This window comes from Lissotriton vulgaris, chromosome 4_1 (genome assembly GCF_964263255.1).
Source record: "Lissotriton vulgaris chromosome 4_1, aLisVul1.2, whole genome shotgun sequence".
Classification (NCBI taxonomy): domain Eukaryota; kingdom Metazoa; phylum Chordata; class Amphibia; order Caudata; family Salamandridae; genus Lissotriton; species Lissotriton vulgaris.
Window position 1 is genome coordinate 2,079,840,956 of NC_141691.1, and position 18,612 is coordinate 2,079,859,567.

Consider the following 18,612-nt stretch of genomic DNA (forward strand, 5'->3'; position numbering starts at 1 on the left):
CACGCCTGACGTGGTGGATGTCATCTTGTCAGCCAAGCGTGACTCCACTAAAACTGTCTATTCTTACAGATGGTCAAGATTTGTCACTTGGTGTGATGAGAATTCTATTGACCCTTTGGGAGCCCGTTTGTCTGATGTTCTCCAGTTTGCTCTTTCTCTGGCGCAGCAAGGGCTTGCTGTTGCCACGGTTAAGGGCTATCTTTCGGCACTGTCGGCTTTTCTTTGTTTGCCTGACCAGCCTTCTCTTTTTAAGTCTCCTGTAGTTTTAAGGTTTTTGAAGGGCCTCACAAATAAGTTCCCTCCTACTCATAAATGTCCTATGAGGCTTTTAACCCTTAAGGCAGTCTTCCTCGTTGCAATAACCTCGGCAAGGAGGGTGAGTGAGCTTCAAGCTCTTAGTTCCAAGCCCCCTTTCTTGACCATTCATGCTGATCGAATGCTTCTAATGACCAGGGCTGCTTTTCTTCCTAAGGTGGTGACTCCTTTCCACCTTGGTCAATCCATTACTCTCCCTACCTTTTATCCTCCCCCACACCCTTCCAAGGAGGAGGAGAGGTTGCACCGTCTGGACCCCAAGAGGGGGTGTCTTTTTATCTGGACAGAACTAAAGACTGTCGTTTGGATGTCCATCTCTTCGTTGGGTTTGCTGGCTGCAAAAAAGGAAGAGCGGTCCATAAAAGAACCTTGTCAAGATGGATCGTTCTGTGTATAAAGATCTGCTACTCTTTGGCCGGTAAGGAACCTCCAGAGGGTATTAGGGCTTATTCAACTAGAGCTAAGTCGTCAACCTCAGCATTGGCTAGAGGTGTTCCTGTTGAGGACATTTGTAGGGCGGCGACTTGGTCTTCCCTCCACACTTTCGCAAAGCATTACTGCTTAGATACCGAAGTGAGAAGGGACGGCCAATTTGCGCGCTCTGTCCTTCAGGATTTCCTGGTTTAGAAGAGTGGACACCCTCCTCCGGGAGTGGGGACTGCTGTGGGACTCTTCACAAGGTGAGGAATCCACACGGCAGATGTATCAGAAGAAAAAGTTACTTACCTTCGGTAACGTTTTTCTGGTAGATACTATATCTGCCTGTGGATTCCTCACTGACCCACCCGCCTCCCCGTTGTCCACTCTTCTTTACCAGAGTTTCTTTAATGTATTGTTTATATATTGTAATGTTAAGGAGTTGTTTCAATTGCTTTCTTGCACTTGCTTCACACTATGTGTGTTTCTCCTTGACTATTGTGTATTGTGTATACTATGTATATTTCTACTGTCATTGGTCCGTCCGTGTGCCTCGATGGCACGGAAAAAAGGGTGGAACTGATGTCATCACGCCGGCGTGGGCCTATTGTAGGCGTCGGTGACGTCAGCGGAGTCGCGAGCGAAGCCGTGTCTCTATGACGTCCAAGTCCACGTCGGCGCGAGGCTACGAAAAGAATTTCCGAATGTTGCTGACGCAAGGGGGATATTCACAAGATGAGGAATCCACAGGCAGAAATAGTATCTACCAGAAAAAGCGTTACCGAAGGTAAGTATCTTGTTCATTACAGACAGACCCACTCTCATACAGACAGACACAGATTGGCCAACAGATCAAGAAAGACATAGAGAGGGAGAGCCAGACAAACCCACACACACACATACCAGATTATTGGATTGAGCCTATTTTGTATTTTACATGTTTTTTTCATGTATATTTCACGTGGGTGTAGAATTGTTGAGAGAAGTAAATGTCTTGCATCAGTCTTGAAGCTAGATAGTTGTCGTAGATGTATGTGCTGAGCTAACAATGTTCACTCCATGACTCTAGAACCTTTATTCTTTGAGCGGGTATATTGCAGTCTTTTGTGTACAATTTTCATGTGTACAGCCCCTCATGAGTCTTACACACAAAACCAACATTTTCAAGTATTTTTTCCACATAGTTTCACCCAGGCGTAATATACATATGAATATTACAAAAACTGACTATTGAATAAAAAATAGCACATTGTAATACCCATAATTTTCGCTTTTATTTTCTTGTCACAAGTACTTTGCTTCTCTGCCTCCTACACAGTGTTGTTTGGTCTAAATGTCTTTCTTCTTCTCCTCCACCCTGCCTGAATCTCCATACCCATGGGTTGCAGGTTCCACTGCCCATCACGAGAAGCCTCCTTGGACTATGATGTCATTCTTCCTGTCGATGATGATATCCAGCTAACTGTGTCCGAGTATCGCAATAAGCTCTATGAGGTAATACCCTTCTCTATAAATGTTCTGCATGACTTACTTTAAACACCCACACCTTATATGTACGACCCGTGTGTCCCTAGTATATTATGCTCAATACCTTTTCTTGAAACTCATCGTAATTTGTCCTAAGAAGTTCCCAGTATTGCTTTTAATGGAACCAAACTTTGCACGTGCATGCACTCCTCAACCAATCAAAACTCTTCAAACATCGCCATTTCAGCTTGATGACTGGGGCTGTTGCACACTACCACATGCAATGAAACCAAAACCTTCACCTTCATGAACTTGGCATCTAGCTCAAACCCTAGGGGGGCATAGTACCTTGATACGTGCATTGAACCTTAAACCTTCACCAGCATGGACTCCTTCAAACATCCCCTTTAAGTAGGACATAACAATACATACATTTTATTGTGACTTTTTTTTTATTTTTCTGCAAAAAATCGACTAAAGCTTTTATTAATTGATTGATTGTTACATGTAACACAAGGCAAATGTTATCAACATAGCCTCCTCAACCAACCTACACTTTGGGACAACCCCAGTGGCAGCGGGACGTCTTTGGACCATCACACCTTAATGCTAGCAATGAAAGGTAAACTTTCGGCTACATGGCCTCCTCGACCACCCTGAACCTTTAACTATCCCCAGTGCAGATGGACAGCTTGGGACCATCACACCCATATACAAGTATTGAAAGGTAAACTTTCACCTATATGGCCGCCTCGACCACCCTGAACCTTCGACTATCTCCAGTGCAGCTGTCTGGCTTGGCACCATCAAAGCTTAATACATACAATTGCACATAAACTTTCACTACATGGCCTCCTTGACCCCCTGAACCTTCAAGTATTCCTGTTGCAGCTGGACGACTTGGGACGATCATACATTAATATGTGCAATGAAACGTGAACTTTCTCTTACAGCTTCCTCAGCCCTCTGAAACTTTAGGTATCCCCAGTACAGCTGGACGGCTTGGGACCATCACATCCTAATACAAGCAATGAAATGTAAACTTCACCTATATGGCCTCCTCGACCACCCTGAACCTTCGACTATCTCCAGTGCAGCTGTGTGGCTTGGGACCATCACACCTTAATATATGCAATGAAATGTAAAATTTCACCTACATGGCCTCCTCGACCACCCTGAACCTTCGACTATCTCCAGAGCAGCTGGACGTCTTTGGACCATGACACCCTAATACAAGCAAAGAAAGGTAAACTTTTACTTACATGGCTTCCTCAGGCCCCTGAACCTTCAGGTATCCCTGATACAGCTGGACGACATGGGACCATCGCATCTTAATACATGCAATGAAACATGAACTTTCTCCTACATGGCTTCCTCAGCCCCCCTGAACCTTCAGGTATCCCTGGTGCAGCTGGACGGCTTTGGACCATCACACCCTAATACTTGCAATGAAATGTAAACTTTTATCTACAAGGGCTCCTCGACCACCCCGAACCTTCGACTATCCCCAGAGCAGCTGGACGGCTTTGGACCATCACACCCTAATACAAGCAAAGAAAGGTAAACTTTCACCTACTTGGCTTGGCTTCCTCAGCCCCCTGAACCTTCGCGTATCCCTGGTGCAGCTGGACGGCTTCGGACCATCACACCCTAATACAAGGAAAGAAAGGTAAACTTTCACCTACTTGTCTTCCTCAGCCCCATGAACCTTCAGTTATCCAGTATTGGGGTATCTTTCATAGATTCACATGCCTGAATCATTCCCCGTCGCCGATGCGGGAGTCCCCCGGTATATAAAAAAGCAGTGCCAAAAGCAAATTATAGTAGTAGGCCTAAGAGAAAGTACTGAGGCCTAAACTGCAGTAGCCTATCTACCTCATTATGCCAAAAGGACCAAGAATTTTGTCTCAGCCAATCAGCTTACACCCTCTAGAACCCTCTCTGCAGAGCCAGTTCTCCTCAGATTTTCACCGCCCGTCGTGTGGAAGGGAGTCTCCCTGAGTCTCCACTCAGTTTTTTCCATTCTTCAGGAGGTCTGACAAGAAGGCCTTGTTTAGACCTTGCAAAAAATGTGACAAGAAAAGAGTCCATGTTCATGATCAATATAAGGACTGTATTTATTGCCTTTATCCTAAGCATGAGGCAAAAAATTGTAAAATCTGCAGCACCTTCCCTGCTAAGACCTTAAGGGATAGGGAGTCTAGAGTACTTTTATGGCTCAAATCTTCATCGGCTGATGAGGATGACAGAGCCTCAACATCCAGTAAAAGAGCAAGATCACTTGATGGCTCTTCAAGTGAGGGGAGAAAACATCCCACTCCACTTCTGGATCTTTACAGAGATCTCCATCATCTTTATCTGAGGCTTCAGCTATTAAGGACCCTAAAAAGCTTCAAACTGAGTAAAAGCTGCTCTGTCTCTTCAGCTTTCCCTATGACTACCATCTCTGTCACGTCTTCAGCTTCTTCGTCGACGGTGACAATTTCCACTACAGCTCTCCTATCCTGTCAACTAGGATTTCCATTATGGCAAAGATAACTATCGTCGACGATCCGTCGACGACAGCCTCGTCATCGAAGTCTAAGCACTCGTCAACAAAGGTACTGTCGACGGAGGCTCCATCGTCGACGAAGACATCTAAGGTGCCGTCGACAACTGTCCCGTCGACGAAGAAGTCAAGCCCATCGACGACGGTAGATTCGACGACGATCCCGTCTACGTCCAGTTCGTCGACGAGAGTCCTGTCGACGGTGGTTCCGTCGACGTCTATTCCGTCGACGATGGTCCCGTCGGCGACTTCTGCCATCAAGAGCCCTATGGCGACGGTTCAAGAGCCACCAATGTCAATGGACACTGCTGTTTTAAAGCCTCCAGTCACAGTTAAATAATTTTCCACACCTATTTTCCTCAAAGGCTTTTCAATTGAGATCTTACCAAAAGCAAGAATGCTCCTATATTTCGCCGCTTACGCCATCTCACCTCCTTGAATCTTATACTCCTGATGAGGAGGATGATTATGATGATGATGACAACGAAGGAGCATTTGGAATAGCTTACCATCCTTCGGAATTGAACATTAAGTGTCAAGATGATGAGGAGGATGACGAATGACGAATACACGGAGCATTACTATCAAGAGAACATTGTGGTTCCTCATCGTTCAGCATACCAGAGGCAGTCTCGGGCTTCAGAGTCCAGCCATCTACCACCGAGTCCCATCCAGGACTTACAAGCCATGTTGGCTGACTACAGACAACGCTTTCCACCACAGCAGGTTGTTTCTCCACTTCAACCTGCAACAGTTCCGGACCCTATTCCTCAGCCTGAGATCCCAGTACCGTTGTCTCTGGTTACGGAACCTCAGCAACCTAATTTGCCCACTCAGACTCCAGACACTTCTTCGGATGAAGAATTAGAAGAAGGCGAGCTACCAGATAATCCTCCTGCGAATCCGTGGGATACTTATATTATCCTCATACCATCTCCACCAACGCCACAGCCTTCAGATTCACCACCAGAAGACATAGGTGGGTTTCACAACCTTATGCAGCGGGCTGCGAGTAGGTTTCAGCTTTCAGTGACCGTGGATTAGTCGAAGTGCTTTCTCCACGATTTTAAAGAGAAAACTAGGAATGTGTCCAGGGCCATTCCTATTATAGACCACATATTGAAAGAGGGCATTAAGGTAATGAAATATCCTGCTTCGGTGCCTGCCGTGCTACCGCGGATTGACAAAAAATATTGTGCTCCTTTTGGTAGCCCTTCATGCCGTATTGGACACCGGTTGGCCCCCGGGCGTGGGCGCGGTCCTAGCGTGCGGTGTGCGCGTTCCACTATAAACATTGGCGAAAAGATGCCTTCTCCCAGGAGGGTGACTAGGAGTTTTTCGACGAACAGCTCCATCTTACCCGTTTGGGTCGTTTCGGCCACACCAGTAATTCGAATGTTCGAGCACCTCGAGCGCGCTTCCAAATCTTCAGACTTGTCCTGGATGACCTGTAGCAGTCTGCTGAATTGTTTGCGGTCTTTGGCCCATTCCGATTGTGCCTCCTCGGCTTCAGTTAATCGCCTCTCCGACATGTCCAGCCTTTCTACATGCTTGTCTATTCTCTCGGTCATGCGGTACATGCGATATGAAAGCGCATCAATTTTGGAACCAATCGCCATCATGCCTTCCTGTAGCCCTTTTTCCATTGTCGTCAGCATGTCCTTAATCTCCGCACACAGTGAGCCCCCCGGCTCTCCGCCACGCAGTGGTGTCGCCTCGGCACGCGGCTCCGGCTCCTTCTGCCGGCGTTGGTCAAACGATAATTTGGTCTGCGTTCTATCTACTTTACCCATGTCTGCTCCGCGTGGCCTAGACAGTCCTGCACTCCGGTAACTCCACAGACTGCTCCCACCCTGGGGCACTGCTATCCGACCTGCGCTCCGTCGAGCCTCAGCCGGCACTCAATGTAGTGTGGATCCCCACACTCGGGTCTCGCACCCCTCGTCCTGGGTCACGGCGCCAACAGGCGCCTTCACGCTGGGGCTTGTAGGCAGGTAGTATCTCACAAGTCTATAGGGCAGAGGGGAAACACCGGTACCACCGTCACTGTCCCAATTGGACTTCGCTTCGCACCGTCGTCCACCAGCCATCGTCCTTGGGGCCTCCGCGCCACACCGGCACAAAGTCCCTCGTGCCACGTGGCTGGGCAGGCCGCAGTACACTCCCCTGGGCGGACGCAGCCCTCGCCGCCGCAATTTAAACAGGGTCCCAGCTCAGGGGGTCGCTCGTGTCCAGAGAGCACCTCCGTGCCGCTCCCCGCTGATTCCCTCCTGACCGCTCACCTCACTTCTCGACCGGTGCGTGGAGATTACAGGGTAGACTCCCTCGTCGCTCCAGAGTTCCGGGCGCTTGTAGTCTCCACGCCCGCGGCCACTCTCCCGGGCTCCGAGTGCTGTTTTCGGAGATTGCTGGGCTCCCTGTCTGTAGCAAGCGCCCTCACCCTTCTGCCGTTTGCAAATCAGGCAGCCAGATGCGGCACCGGAGTAACTCTCCCAATCTTCCGCGGCTCCCCGGGTGCAGGCCCTTTCTCCACCCGCACGCAGGGCCACGCAGAGCGGATCGCTGCTCAGGAAAGGCCGGGGGCTGCGGCCTAGTCCGGCGTCAGCAGGACGCACCTTTCTCCGTCGGTCCCAGGTGGCTTCACGGGCTGCAATCACCACCGGAGCAGCAGCGGGGGGGTTCGCAGGTGACTCCCGAGTCGTTTAGTGCTCGGCCACGTAAGGAAAAGGATCGTTTACAGGATACATTCCCGGTGATGGTGAGGAGCCTCGCGCTTATGCCTCCACCATCGACGCTGGCAAGCTCCGCCCCCCGGCTGAAACAAAATTCTTGGTCCTTTTGGCATAATGAGGTAGATAGACTACTGCAGTTTAGGCCTCAGGCCTTTCTCTTAGGCCTACTACTATAATTTGCTTTTGGCACTGCTTTTTATATACCGTGGGACTCCCGCCTCGGCAACAGGGAATGATTCAGGCATGTGAATCTATGAAAGATACCAATACTGGATAACTGAAGTTACAGGTAAGTAACTTGTTTTTGTATCCCTGGTGCGGCTGGACGGCATGGACCATCGCATCTTAATACATGCAATGAAACATGAACTTTCTCTTACATGGCTTCCTCAGCCCCCTGAACCTTGAGGTATTTCCACTGCAGCTGGATGGCTTAAGAACATCAGACCTTAATACAAGCAATGAAAGGTAAACTTTCACCTACAGGGCCTTCATGACCACCCTGAACCTTTGACTATCTCCAGTGCAGCTTGCAACTTGGGATCATCACACCTTAATACATGATGCAAAGCCTAAGCTTTCACCTGTAGGAACCTCTTGACCAATCCAGACCCTTCAAACATTTCCTTTGCAGGTGGTGTATGCAGTGAAACCTAAATGTTTACCTGATTGTACCTCACCAACAGCTCAAACCCTTCGAACATCCCCAGTGCAGCTGGAGGACTTTAGACTTTGGCACCCTAATAAATGCAATAAAACCTGAATATAAAGACGACTCATACGCTGATAGTGCTCCCGGCCCCTGTGGCTTGTGCTCCTGAGGATGACGATGTGCTTGTAGGCACTTGATGGTTGCTCAGTGCCAAAGAACAGCTCTGAATATAGAAAGGGGCTGCAGGGGGCAGGATCACACAGAAAGGCTGCAAAGAATGGAGGGCAGTTATAGGGAGGGTAGTGTGGTGGGGAATACCCACCATCATAGATCCACACAGCCAACATCATGCTTCCAGGCAACCAATAACAAACAACATTTCTTCATTCATCAACACAAACCACTTCATACCTCCACTCAACCACCTCCTATGACCACACATTGACCATCAGGAACCTGCAACCAATGATCATATGCCAACATGACTCGCCAACACACCACTGATAATATGCCAGCACACCTGTCATCACACTCAAACACCCATGGTCATAACTCAGTACAACACACCTACATCCACTCAACCAATATTAAATGTTAGCCCATACATTTGTATAAGTCCACACAACCAGCATCACCAACCCATTCACCATTATATAACATCTCAAGCAGCGTCATAAACCCATCATCTTACATAAACAAAACCACTATCAGACTATACTTCCATTATCAGTATCATCATATGCCAAGAGAGTCCCCATCATATGCCTACCTTGCCACCATCATGACTACCCAACTATTATCATACACCAACACAGCCCACATCATACATCAACCGACCTATCATTACATGCCCACACAACCAACGCCATATGCAAATTCACTATTCCAACGTATATATTATCATACATTCACATGGACAATATCATTGGTCAATATAACCACTTTCATATGTCTGCACAACTCACATCATATGGTAGCATATCGACAATCATAAGTACACACAGTCAACTTCATGAGCTGATATAGCCACCGTCATACGTCATCATTCCCATTTGTCTGGAAAATCGGGATCATATTCCAATACACATAAACAATGAAGTTCTGTTACAAGAAAGCTAAATGAGGAAAGGGAGTTACGCCAGACTAACATATTAACAGTGACTTCGACAGATACATTAAGAACTAATGATTTTCATAGCTTTAAGTACTAGTTTGACCTCTAGGTACAAACCCCATACTAAACGAGCTTTAATTCTCAGGCCAGCATACAGTGTTTGCAAAGTCACATACAGTTTCAAATGGATTACCCTACTAAACCATATAAAACATTATTAGGTGCATTAAACTCGAGCACACCCACTATTACCGAACGATGGCAGCACACACATACCATAATGTGCCACCCACCGGATGACTACACAACCACAAGTATACACCTACTCAGACAAACACACAGCTACGTTTATACACTTGCACACAAACCTACATTCATTCACTCATCATCAAATGCTCATACCATCGAACAACCACACCTCCTCCATTATGCGCACAAAATAGCTTGAATATGCCCAAAGGCCCCTGTCAGACAGGCACACACCCATACCCACCGGCATACATTCAAACACTAATCATTGTACACACTGATCCACCGCCATGTGTCAACAAACTAGCGAACATGCACCTACCCAGCTAAAATGTACTGGTGCGCCACATTGCCACTCCAAAAACATAGGTACATCATTATACCACCTTTTACACTTATAAACATTATCAATGAAATGGATTTCATTCCAATGTTTCTCAAGTAGTATTGGTGATTACACAGTTGCCATCCCAGACCAACACACCTACAATCATACACACACCAACCACTCATTGTCAAATGGCAACATAGCAACCATCATACAACTCACACAGCCACCATTTCCAAATGTTTAACAGTATCACTCCAAGAACTTTTTTTTTTTTTTGAAGTTCAAATTTTTTTTTATTTGGTCTTACACAAGTAACACAGCCGTACGCCTACAACCCTGGGGCTATTTACAACAAGGGGTGGTGAGGGACAGAGTCTCTGAATTAAGCAGAAAGCTCTCACCCAGTCAAGAGATCAGGGCTAGATCCAACACCGTTTTTTAGCTCACTGCACCACCCCAGTTTCAGAACCTGGCTGTATGCAAATTAGTCTGTTCCTGTCCCAGTGCATGATGGGAACAGGGCAAACCAAACTACAAAAGCCAATTCTTACACTGGGCTGGCAGCATGTATCAGAAAGAATGTTCAGTAGAATGACACAGCCCTGTGGCCGACAACCCGGAGGTCCGGCGGAGAGTCAGAGGTATATATAGCAAAGGTGATCAACTCGTGAAGAATAGAAATGGTAAAGCATTTTGTTAGAACTCATTTTTGGTTTGAGCATAAATAAAAAAAAAAACAACAAAGAAACAAACATTGATCACTGCACCACAGCATTCTCCCTCCCGTCATCATACAATTATATTTTATCCTTTAACATCTTGGCATACCTGACATCTCCAGTTTACTCGGGACATTCCAGTGGTTGTGCTTTTAGATAATCAATTAAATAACACCAGTAGTCTTTTGTTCTAGAACCGGCTGGGAGTTCCTCCTCATAGGTCGTCAGTGTATCTTTGCAGTAAGTGAGGTCTTCCAACCAGTGCCGCAACGATGGATCCCTCGAACCACTCCAGTGGAGCGCGATTCTACGTTTTGCCATTAACAGCGCTATAACACAGAACTTGCGTTTCCTCGCTCTTACTTGAGGGACAAGGCCCAGTAGGCATACTCGTATCGAACATTCAATGGGAACCTCTAGCATAACACTCAAAGCCTCCGTCACCCGAACCCAATAGTCCGCAATTTTCGGGCATTGCCAAGCCAGGTGAATGAAGTCTGCATCTTCCATTATACTTCTTTTACATCTGGAATCTGCACACAAGCCGTATTTATAAAGCCTTTGCGGTGTATAATACATTTGGTGTAGATATTTATAGTGAATTATTCTTAAATTACCATTTGGTGTCAGCACGTTAGTTAGCATACATGTTGTGGACCATTCTTCAATGGATAGCGGTTCTGTCATGTTATTACTCCATTTGTTTCTCATTTTCTCGGTGTTGCCTGCAATATCCTCTTGCAATCTAGTATACAGTCTAGAGACTATGTGAGCTGCAGTGGGTGCTGTTAATATAAACTGCAGTGAGGACATTTGCTGGGGTTCTGCCGGATAGGCTTTGTAGAGTTCTTTCATTGCCCTTTGTAGTCGGTAGTATGTGAAATAAAACAGTAGTGTTGGATTGCTGATATAGTTCAGTCTCTCCAATGGCATAAATTGGCCCTCATCGTATAAATCACCCATTTTATCTATCCCGGCTTGTTGCAGCAGTCCCATGCCAACAGCTTCTTGAGTGACCGAGAGCTCCGGGTGATGTGCCAACGGTAGGGCTGGCGCATACAGTGGACGTTTACCCGCCTTTTTGCCCATCAGGTACCAGGCTGTGTTAGTAATGTCGATAGTGTTTATGTCCCGAGTATGCAATGGTGGTCGTTTGTGCGGCAGTATGGCCGATAGGGGGACAGGGTAAGCATCTCCTGTCTCAACCGCAATATGCGACATGAACGGTATTTCATAATACCAATAGTGTGCAAATTGCGCTTGCGCACAAAGGTACTAAAGAAAGAAATCTGGTATTTTAAATCCTCCCTGCGCATAGGGCAATGTTAACATGTGCAATTCTAGTCTGGCTTGTTTGCCTGCCCAAATGAGATTGAGGACTAATTTTTTTATATTGCGAAAGACTTCCGCTGGCGGCTTAATGGGAATGTTGTTGAACAAATAGGGGAATTTAGGTAGAAGTACCATCTTCACTATGGCAGCTCTATCCGCCAGCAAAAGTGGTAACTTGTTCCAGCTGTCAATTTTCTCCTCTAAGTCGGAAATAACCCTCCCATATATATTTGTTCGGATGACTAGCTCAGGGTCTCTGTGGTACCAAATGCCTAGATACCTCGTGGGTTCCTCCCGCCACTCCAGCGGGTAATCCAATGCAAATGGGGTAGTGCTATCTGATAAGCTATTACTTGGGACTTGGACCAGTTGATTTGCAGGCCTGAAAGCTGGCCGAATTTTATATATTCACGCAATAAGGGGTTGAGGTTTTGGGCCGGATCTTTAACATAAAGCACCATATCATCCGCATATAAGGATATATGTAGGGGTTGCGTTGGGAATTGGAGTGCCGAGTAATGATGGTGTTGCCTAATCTTGCATGCAAGTGGTTCTAGTACCAGCACGAATAGCATTGGGGACAGTGGGCATCCATGCCTGGCTCCTCTGCCTATTGTGATCGGGTACGAGACGTAGCCATTCACTCTTTAGCGCGCCGAGAGGTCAGTATATAGCATCGATATCCATTGCGTGAACATGATTGGAAAGCCCATGCGCTGCAATACTGCATGTAAATTTGCCCATTCAATCGTGTCAAAGGCCTTGGCGGCATCTAACAGGACCGCCGCAGCTTTGGTTTCGGGTGACAGATAATGAGATAGTGTAAATAACGTACATGTATTGTGTGTCGTGGACCTCCCCGGTATGAAGCCAGACTGATCCGGCCTAACCAGTAACGGCATCAAGGGCTTGAGTTCTGAAGCAATTACACTCACAATGATCTTAGTATCTACGTTTATGAGCGATAATGGCCTGTATGAATCACAGTTTTCCTGATCTTTACCCGGCTTCAGCAGCGCCACAATCATTGCTTCACGGAGGGACTCTGGGAGAGTTTGCCTTTCATGAACATCTCCGTACATTCTTACCAGATGTGGTGCTAGCAAATCCGCAAATGCCTTATAAAACTCTCCTGTAAACCCATCCGGTCCCGGCGCTTTGCCGCTGGGGAGGGCTATGATGATGTCAGTGACTTCCTCCACCGTGACGGGTCGGGATAAGTATGTTCTATGTACATCTGGCAGCCATGCAATTTCTACATCTGCCATCTAGTCTAGCATGTCGCCTGTCGACACCGTGAGACGAGACTCATACAATTGACCATAAGTGGCTCGAAATTCATCCACTATGCCCTTCATGTCATACTTGACAGTGCCCACGTGGTCTCTTACTGTGTGGATGTATTGTGGGGTATGTCCAGTGCAGATTTTTTGCGCTAGGGCTCTCACAGGTCTGCCTCCCTCCCCGTATGCCCTCGCCTTCCAGCGTTTTGAGACATAGTTAACTTCATCAGTGGCATACTCCTGGTGTTCTGACAGAACTGTCTTTATTTCACCTAGTATGGTGGAGTCTCTGGATTGTTCATATCGCCTTTCTAACTCACGCAGTTTGGATTCCCTAATCTGCAGCTGCCTTCTTATATCTTTAAGGATTCCCGCAGTAGTGCTAATGCATTTCCCCCTAATTGTTGCTTTAAATGCTTCCCATAACAGCCCTAGGTCCTCAGTTGTTGGAGCATTGAGTTCGAAATATTCCACATTAGCTTTGTGAATGGTGTCTGTGTATACGGAGTCTAGGAGTGCCTTGGCATTAAACCTCCAGGCGAAGGGAGGGGGGGTGTAGTATGGCATTTATAAGAAGAGTAGCAGCGGGCTGTGGTCAGATAGTGTGCGCGGTAAGTGCCTAATGGAGGTCGTCCATAGTGATACCTCGCCGACCCCAGCCAGTAATCAATTCTCGACCAGCTATTGTGCGCTGCAGTTATGTGCGTGGCTTCTAAGTGGTCTGGGTGTTGTGTCCTCCATATGTCGGTTAGACGTAAATCTACCATAGCATCCTGTAGTGCCTCCAACGCCCTTTTGTGTGGTTCTGCAGTATTTGGTGAGCGGTCTAGTCCACCCTTCAGGGCAATATTGAAATCACTCCCCACACTAAGTGCACTATGTGTAATTCAGAAACGGTGTGCCATAATTTAGTGTAGAAACCTGGGTCATCTATGCTTGGACCATATGTGTTTATTAACGCTACATTGTGATTACGAATTATTGCCAATCACTATGACATAGCTACCTTCCGTGTCCTTTAGCACACTCGAGACCTTGAAGTTATCTCCCTTTCGTATGAGAATACTCACACCTCGTGAATAGGAGGAATAATTCGAGCTGTACACCGCCTCAGCCCATCTATTACCTAGTGTTATTGACGCATTAGCTGCAATGTGCGTTTCCTGAAGAAATGCAATATCCACCTGAAGTCTACTAAAATAAGCAAATATTTGGCGGATTTTTTTAGGGCTATTCAGACCCCGCACATTCCAGGTGTTTAGATTCAGTTGCGCCGATTTTACTCCATTAGCAAGTACTATATTTATAACTCATTAACCTGGTGACCCATTTCCGAGGTATCTTATGATTTTGTAAAACATCAAGTACAAGGTAGCCAATAACAACGTTCATTCTGTGTGATCCGGAGTTTGCAATACGTCTCAGGTACAGTGATCTGTAAGTAACAGTCCCAAACACCCCCCACCAGCCCCCCTCCCACTTCAGCATCCCAACCCTGTCAAAGCCATATCCCTGAATTAGCTAACCTGTAGAAACAACTTGTGTTGGGGAACACCCACATAGGGGGTCCATCAGGTGTGCACATCTCCATCCACATTGTGGATGTGGACTGGTGCACTGCCTCAATTAGTAAACGTGAACATAGTGCTGCATATTCTTGAACATCTCGTACAGTGGTGATTCTGCAATGAGGTGTGACATCATAGAGCATTTCAAAATTTTTCCATATCGAGTCCTATTGCCTGAGTGCAAACATCCCCCTCCAGCCCTCCAGTACATAGTGATGTAGTTCCATTGTTCAGCCTCAGCTTATCTGACATGTAAACAAAGTTAACACTAATAATAGTAAGGCACCTTATGTGCATAGAACTATAGTTGGGTGTGTGAGGTTGCACATGGTGGTCTGCTTAGTTTTTGAAACACCCTACCGTCTGGCAGTACAAAAAGACAGGTGTCAGCGACATTCAAATGCAGGATCACTGCGAATAGTGTCATTAGTACAGTTCACCCAAACTTTATCGACATACAGAACATATAACAACTTTGAAACACAGGAAGAAACTCCCAAAGATGCAATATCCCTAAATACGTGTGCGTTGGTGACAGTCTTTAACTAATGTGGCGTATGTTCTGATATGGGGTTCCATACGGAATAAAATGTCAGAGTCCGCGGCCCCATTGATTCAGTTATTGAACATTATTACCTGAATGGAGTTGCTCAGTCCTCTTCGCTCTGCTGTTCCTCCCGTCCAGACGCCTTCCGTCGTCGGCCTAGTTTTTTATATACTCATGGGCTGCTTACGGCGTGGGAAGTATCGTAGAACGGCCCGCGTGGGTTACTTTGAGTTTTGCTGGGTAGAGCATGGAGTATTCGACGCCCAGGTCTCGTAGCTTTTTCTTTGCTGGGTGGTATTCTTTGTGGGCAAGTTGGACCGCCATGGTGTGATCCGGGTAGAATTCCAATTTATTACCCTGATGAGTGATGTCTCCTTTTTCCCCGTGCATTTCTGAGGACTGTATCTCTGTCTCTGTAATTCAGCAGGTGAGCAATGATGATGCATGGGGTAGCACCTGGCTTTGGACGAGGCGCAAGAGAGCGATGTGCACATTCCACCAGGAATACTGGCGACAACTCCCAGTCTCCGAAGAGGTCTTTAATGAGATCTTCTACATATTTTTTCATTTTCCCAGTGTTTGTCGATTCCGGAAGGCCCGCTATACGAACGTTATTGCGGCGGGACCGCGCTTCCAAATCCTCCGTCTTGTTACGCAGTGCTTCCAACGTTTTGCCCCATGTTGGCACAGGACTTAGTGGTGTTACTGGATTCATCCTCTACTGCCGACAGCCTCGTTTCCGCCTCCACTTGTAAAAGGGGTCGTAGACAACCAGTAACCAAAGACCCTTTTTGTGTTGCCCGGCAGTATCGCCTCTATGACCCACCAATATTTACTCAACGAAGAAGCAGGCGCTGGAGACTGAAAGGCAGGAAACGAGGGTTTATTCTCTCCGGAGGAGAACACATCAATTCAGACAGCAAGTATCGTCACGAGGTGCTCTACCTGCATCTCTGAGGCCTGGCCTCTTATACTCGGGTTTATGATCTTTATTGCACGTAACACATTCTTGCAACACTTTGATATATGAAAGAACATCCTCGTAATCTCCCCCTCAGGCCCATTCCCACATACATTTACAGTTGAATTCCCCACCCCGGTCACAACAGGTGATGATTATCGCGCAGCAGGACATTCCGCCGATTCACGGAATGTGTGAAGTTTGATCGGATCTCGTAGGGTGGGGGCTTTGATCGGCTTGAGGGTCTTTTGATAGGGAGGGGAGGCTTCCTACAGTACGGGGTAATAAACAGTATCCGCAGGGCCAGGTGGTGGCTTGGGAACAAGGAAGACAGACGGGCACACAGGAAAGAGGGGGTTTGCATCAAAGGGCCTGAGACTATGAAAGGAATGAAGGGAGGTGTCGCGCTGGGAACAGGATGGGATTCTGAGGCAGATCTGCGCTGAAGAGGGGTTTATGACCCAAGGCATGTGAGAGCGAGGGGGTTGTCAGCGTGCGGGGGATGAGAGAGAGATAGATAGATATGCGCTGGCTATCAGCGAGGGGCCATGGTGCTCAAAATGACTGCCGCTTACGCGCAAGGCATGTGAAAGCGGGAGTGATCAGTGTGTGGGGGTGCTTGTGTAGGTGGAGAGCCGTGCTGGGGGTCAGGGGTGTGCAGAGGGTGGTTCTGGTCAAGGCAGCTAATGTGGTGGGCGTGTGCGGCGAAGAGTGTGGCATCGGGTCAAAAGGGAAGATGGCGCAGATAATGTTCACCAAACCGTATTAAGTTTCCACAGTCCTCCCTTTAACATTTCTAAGACATCTTGCTGGCCTATTTCCTATCTATGTCTACTGTTGTGGTCATAAGTAAGGAAGTGATAACCCAGGTGAAGGAACTGTACATAAACATCACATTTTTAAAATCTTTTCATCCAGTGGGCGGGCTCATCGTTAAGCTTTGTTGCAGGAAAGTCATAGTAATGCAATATCAGACAAAAATTATGCAGTGAGAGCGTTGGGTACAGATCATAGAAGCTGGTAGTCATTCGGAATAGGAGCCGATAAATTACCAAGTAAGTAGGTTCCTTTTGTGCTCGGTTGGAGCATAGTCAATTCAATGGTGGTTGGGAGCGAAATGAGACATAGTAAAAACAATAATCGGTGTTCCCAGTGTCTTATGGTCGTGGACCATTGTTAGTCAATTCTCGGCATTCTTTGTCGTCTTCTGTTGGCACTGTTGAACACCTGTATTACAATTCGTTCGTTAGCAGGAATGTTCATGTGGGTTGAGCCGTTGGAGGTCTGCGGGCAGGAGAGTGCCTTTGTACTGTTTCGCCAGGCCTCGTGAGAGGAACGCGTTACGGTTTTGGAGCAGATGCATTTTCTTCCATAATCCAGAGAGTGGTCATTAGAAGGAGACAGAAAAGGATTGTGGTGAAGGGTGCAGTTGTCTTTGAGTTGTGGGGTCTGTCTGTTCTTGGGTTTCTGTGGTGGGTATTTCCTGTTGCTTCCATCACCTTCAAGGTGCTCTGTACCGGGCAGAACCACATACTTCGTTTAGCTTCTCTTTGGGGTGACCCTTGGTGGTGTTTTAGGTCACCGTTCTGAGATTCAACACAGTTCGTGGTCTACTTAGTCAGGGCTTCCTCCTCTTTGACGCAGGAAATGCCCTTCTCCGGATAGCACAGTAGGATTTAGAGGATTTTGAAAGTTCAGGTGGAGGGAGGGTGTGTGGGTGAATAGTCTTTATGGCAGGTCGGAGGAGGAGGGGATGGAGCAGGGCCAGGTCGGGAACAGACCAGAGAGACGGAAAATTTTAGACAGGCGGGTCCATAATCACGTTCAGAGAGCAGGGACCTTTCGGCACGCGTCGATCATAGAGCAGGGGCCTCAGGTCAGCCCTTTCCTTTAGTTTTGTCGGAAACAGTGCCTTGTCCTGCGACTCCTTACTGTTGTGGTCTCGCCTTGGCCTCCGTCGCTGAGGTTCCACGGTCTGCAGTCAGGCCGCGTGCTCCCACATCCGGTCTCTTTCTCCTCCGACAGTGGTACCCTTAAATGAGTTTGAAAAGACAGTCTTTAGAGATTTTGCAGAGGAAGGTAATTACGTAAATCTATTTCTCTCCCAACACCAAGCAACTGGGGTAAACATCCGCTACATTGAGGTTTGCAGCCAACGTATAAACAATTGATGATGGGTTTGCTGGATTCCCAACAACTTCCCTTTGTGGTTATTTCTTTGGCGTTTTGTCGGTTTATTACATTCATTTTGTCGTGGTACGAGGTCTGATACCCATTCATTGCATTCGTTTATTACAGTCATGTCAGTTCTCCTGGTAGTGACCCATTTCCCTAGTACGAGTCTTGCAAGGCTAGACCGGTCTTCAGGGCTTGGTAT

At 47.1% G+C, this 18,612-nt stretch overlaps 1 protein-coding gene across 3 annotated transcripts in view; it reads left to right on the forward strand.

Moving 5' to 3' along the window:
• MAPK15 (mitogen-activated protein kinase 15) overlaps positions 1–18,612 on the forward strand; it is a 185,413-nt gene that overhangs the window by 98,998 nt on the left and 67,803 nt on the right. For all 3 annotated transcript variants that reach the window (XM_086966537.1, XM_086966536.1, XM_086966538.1), the window contains one exon: positions 2,121–2,226. In XM_086966537.1, coding sequence (XP_086822663.1) covers positions 2,121–2,226 — 106 coding nt within the window. The remainder of the gene's footprint in view (positions 1–2,120; positions 2,227–18,612) is intronic.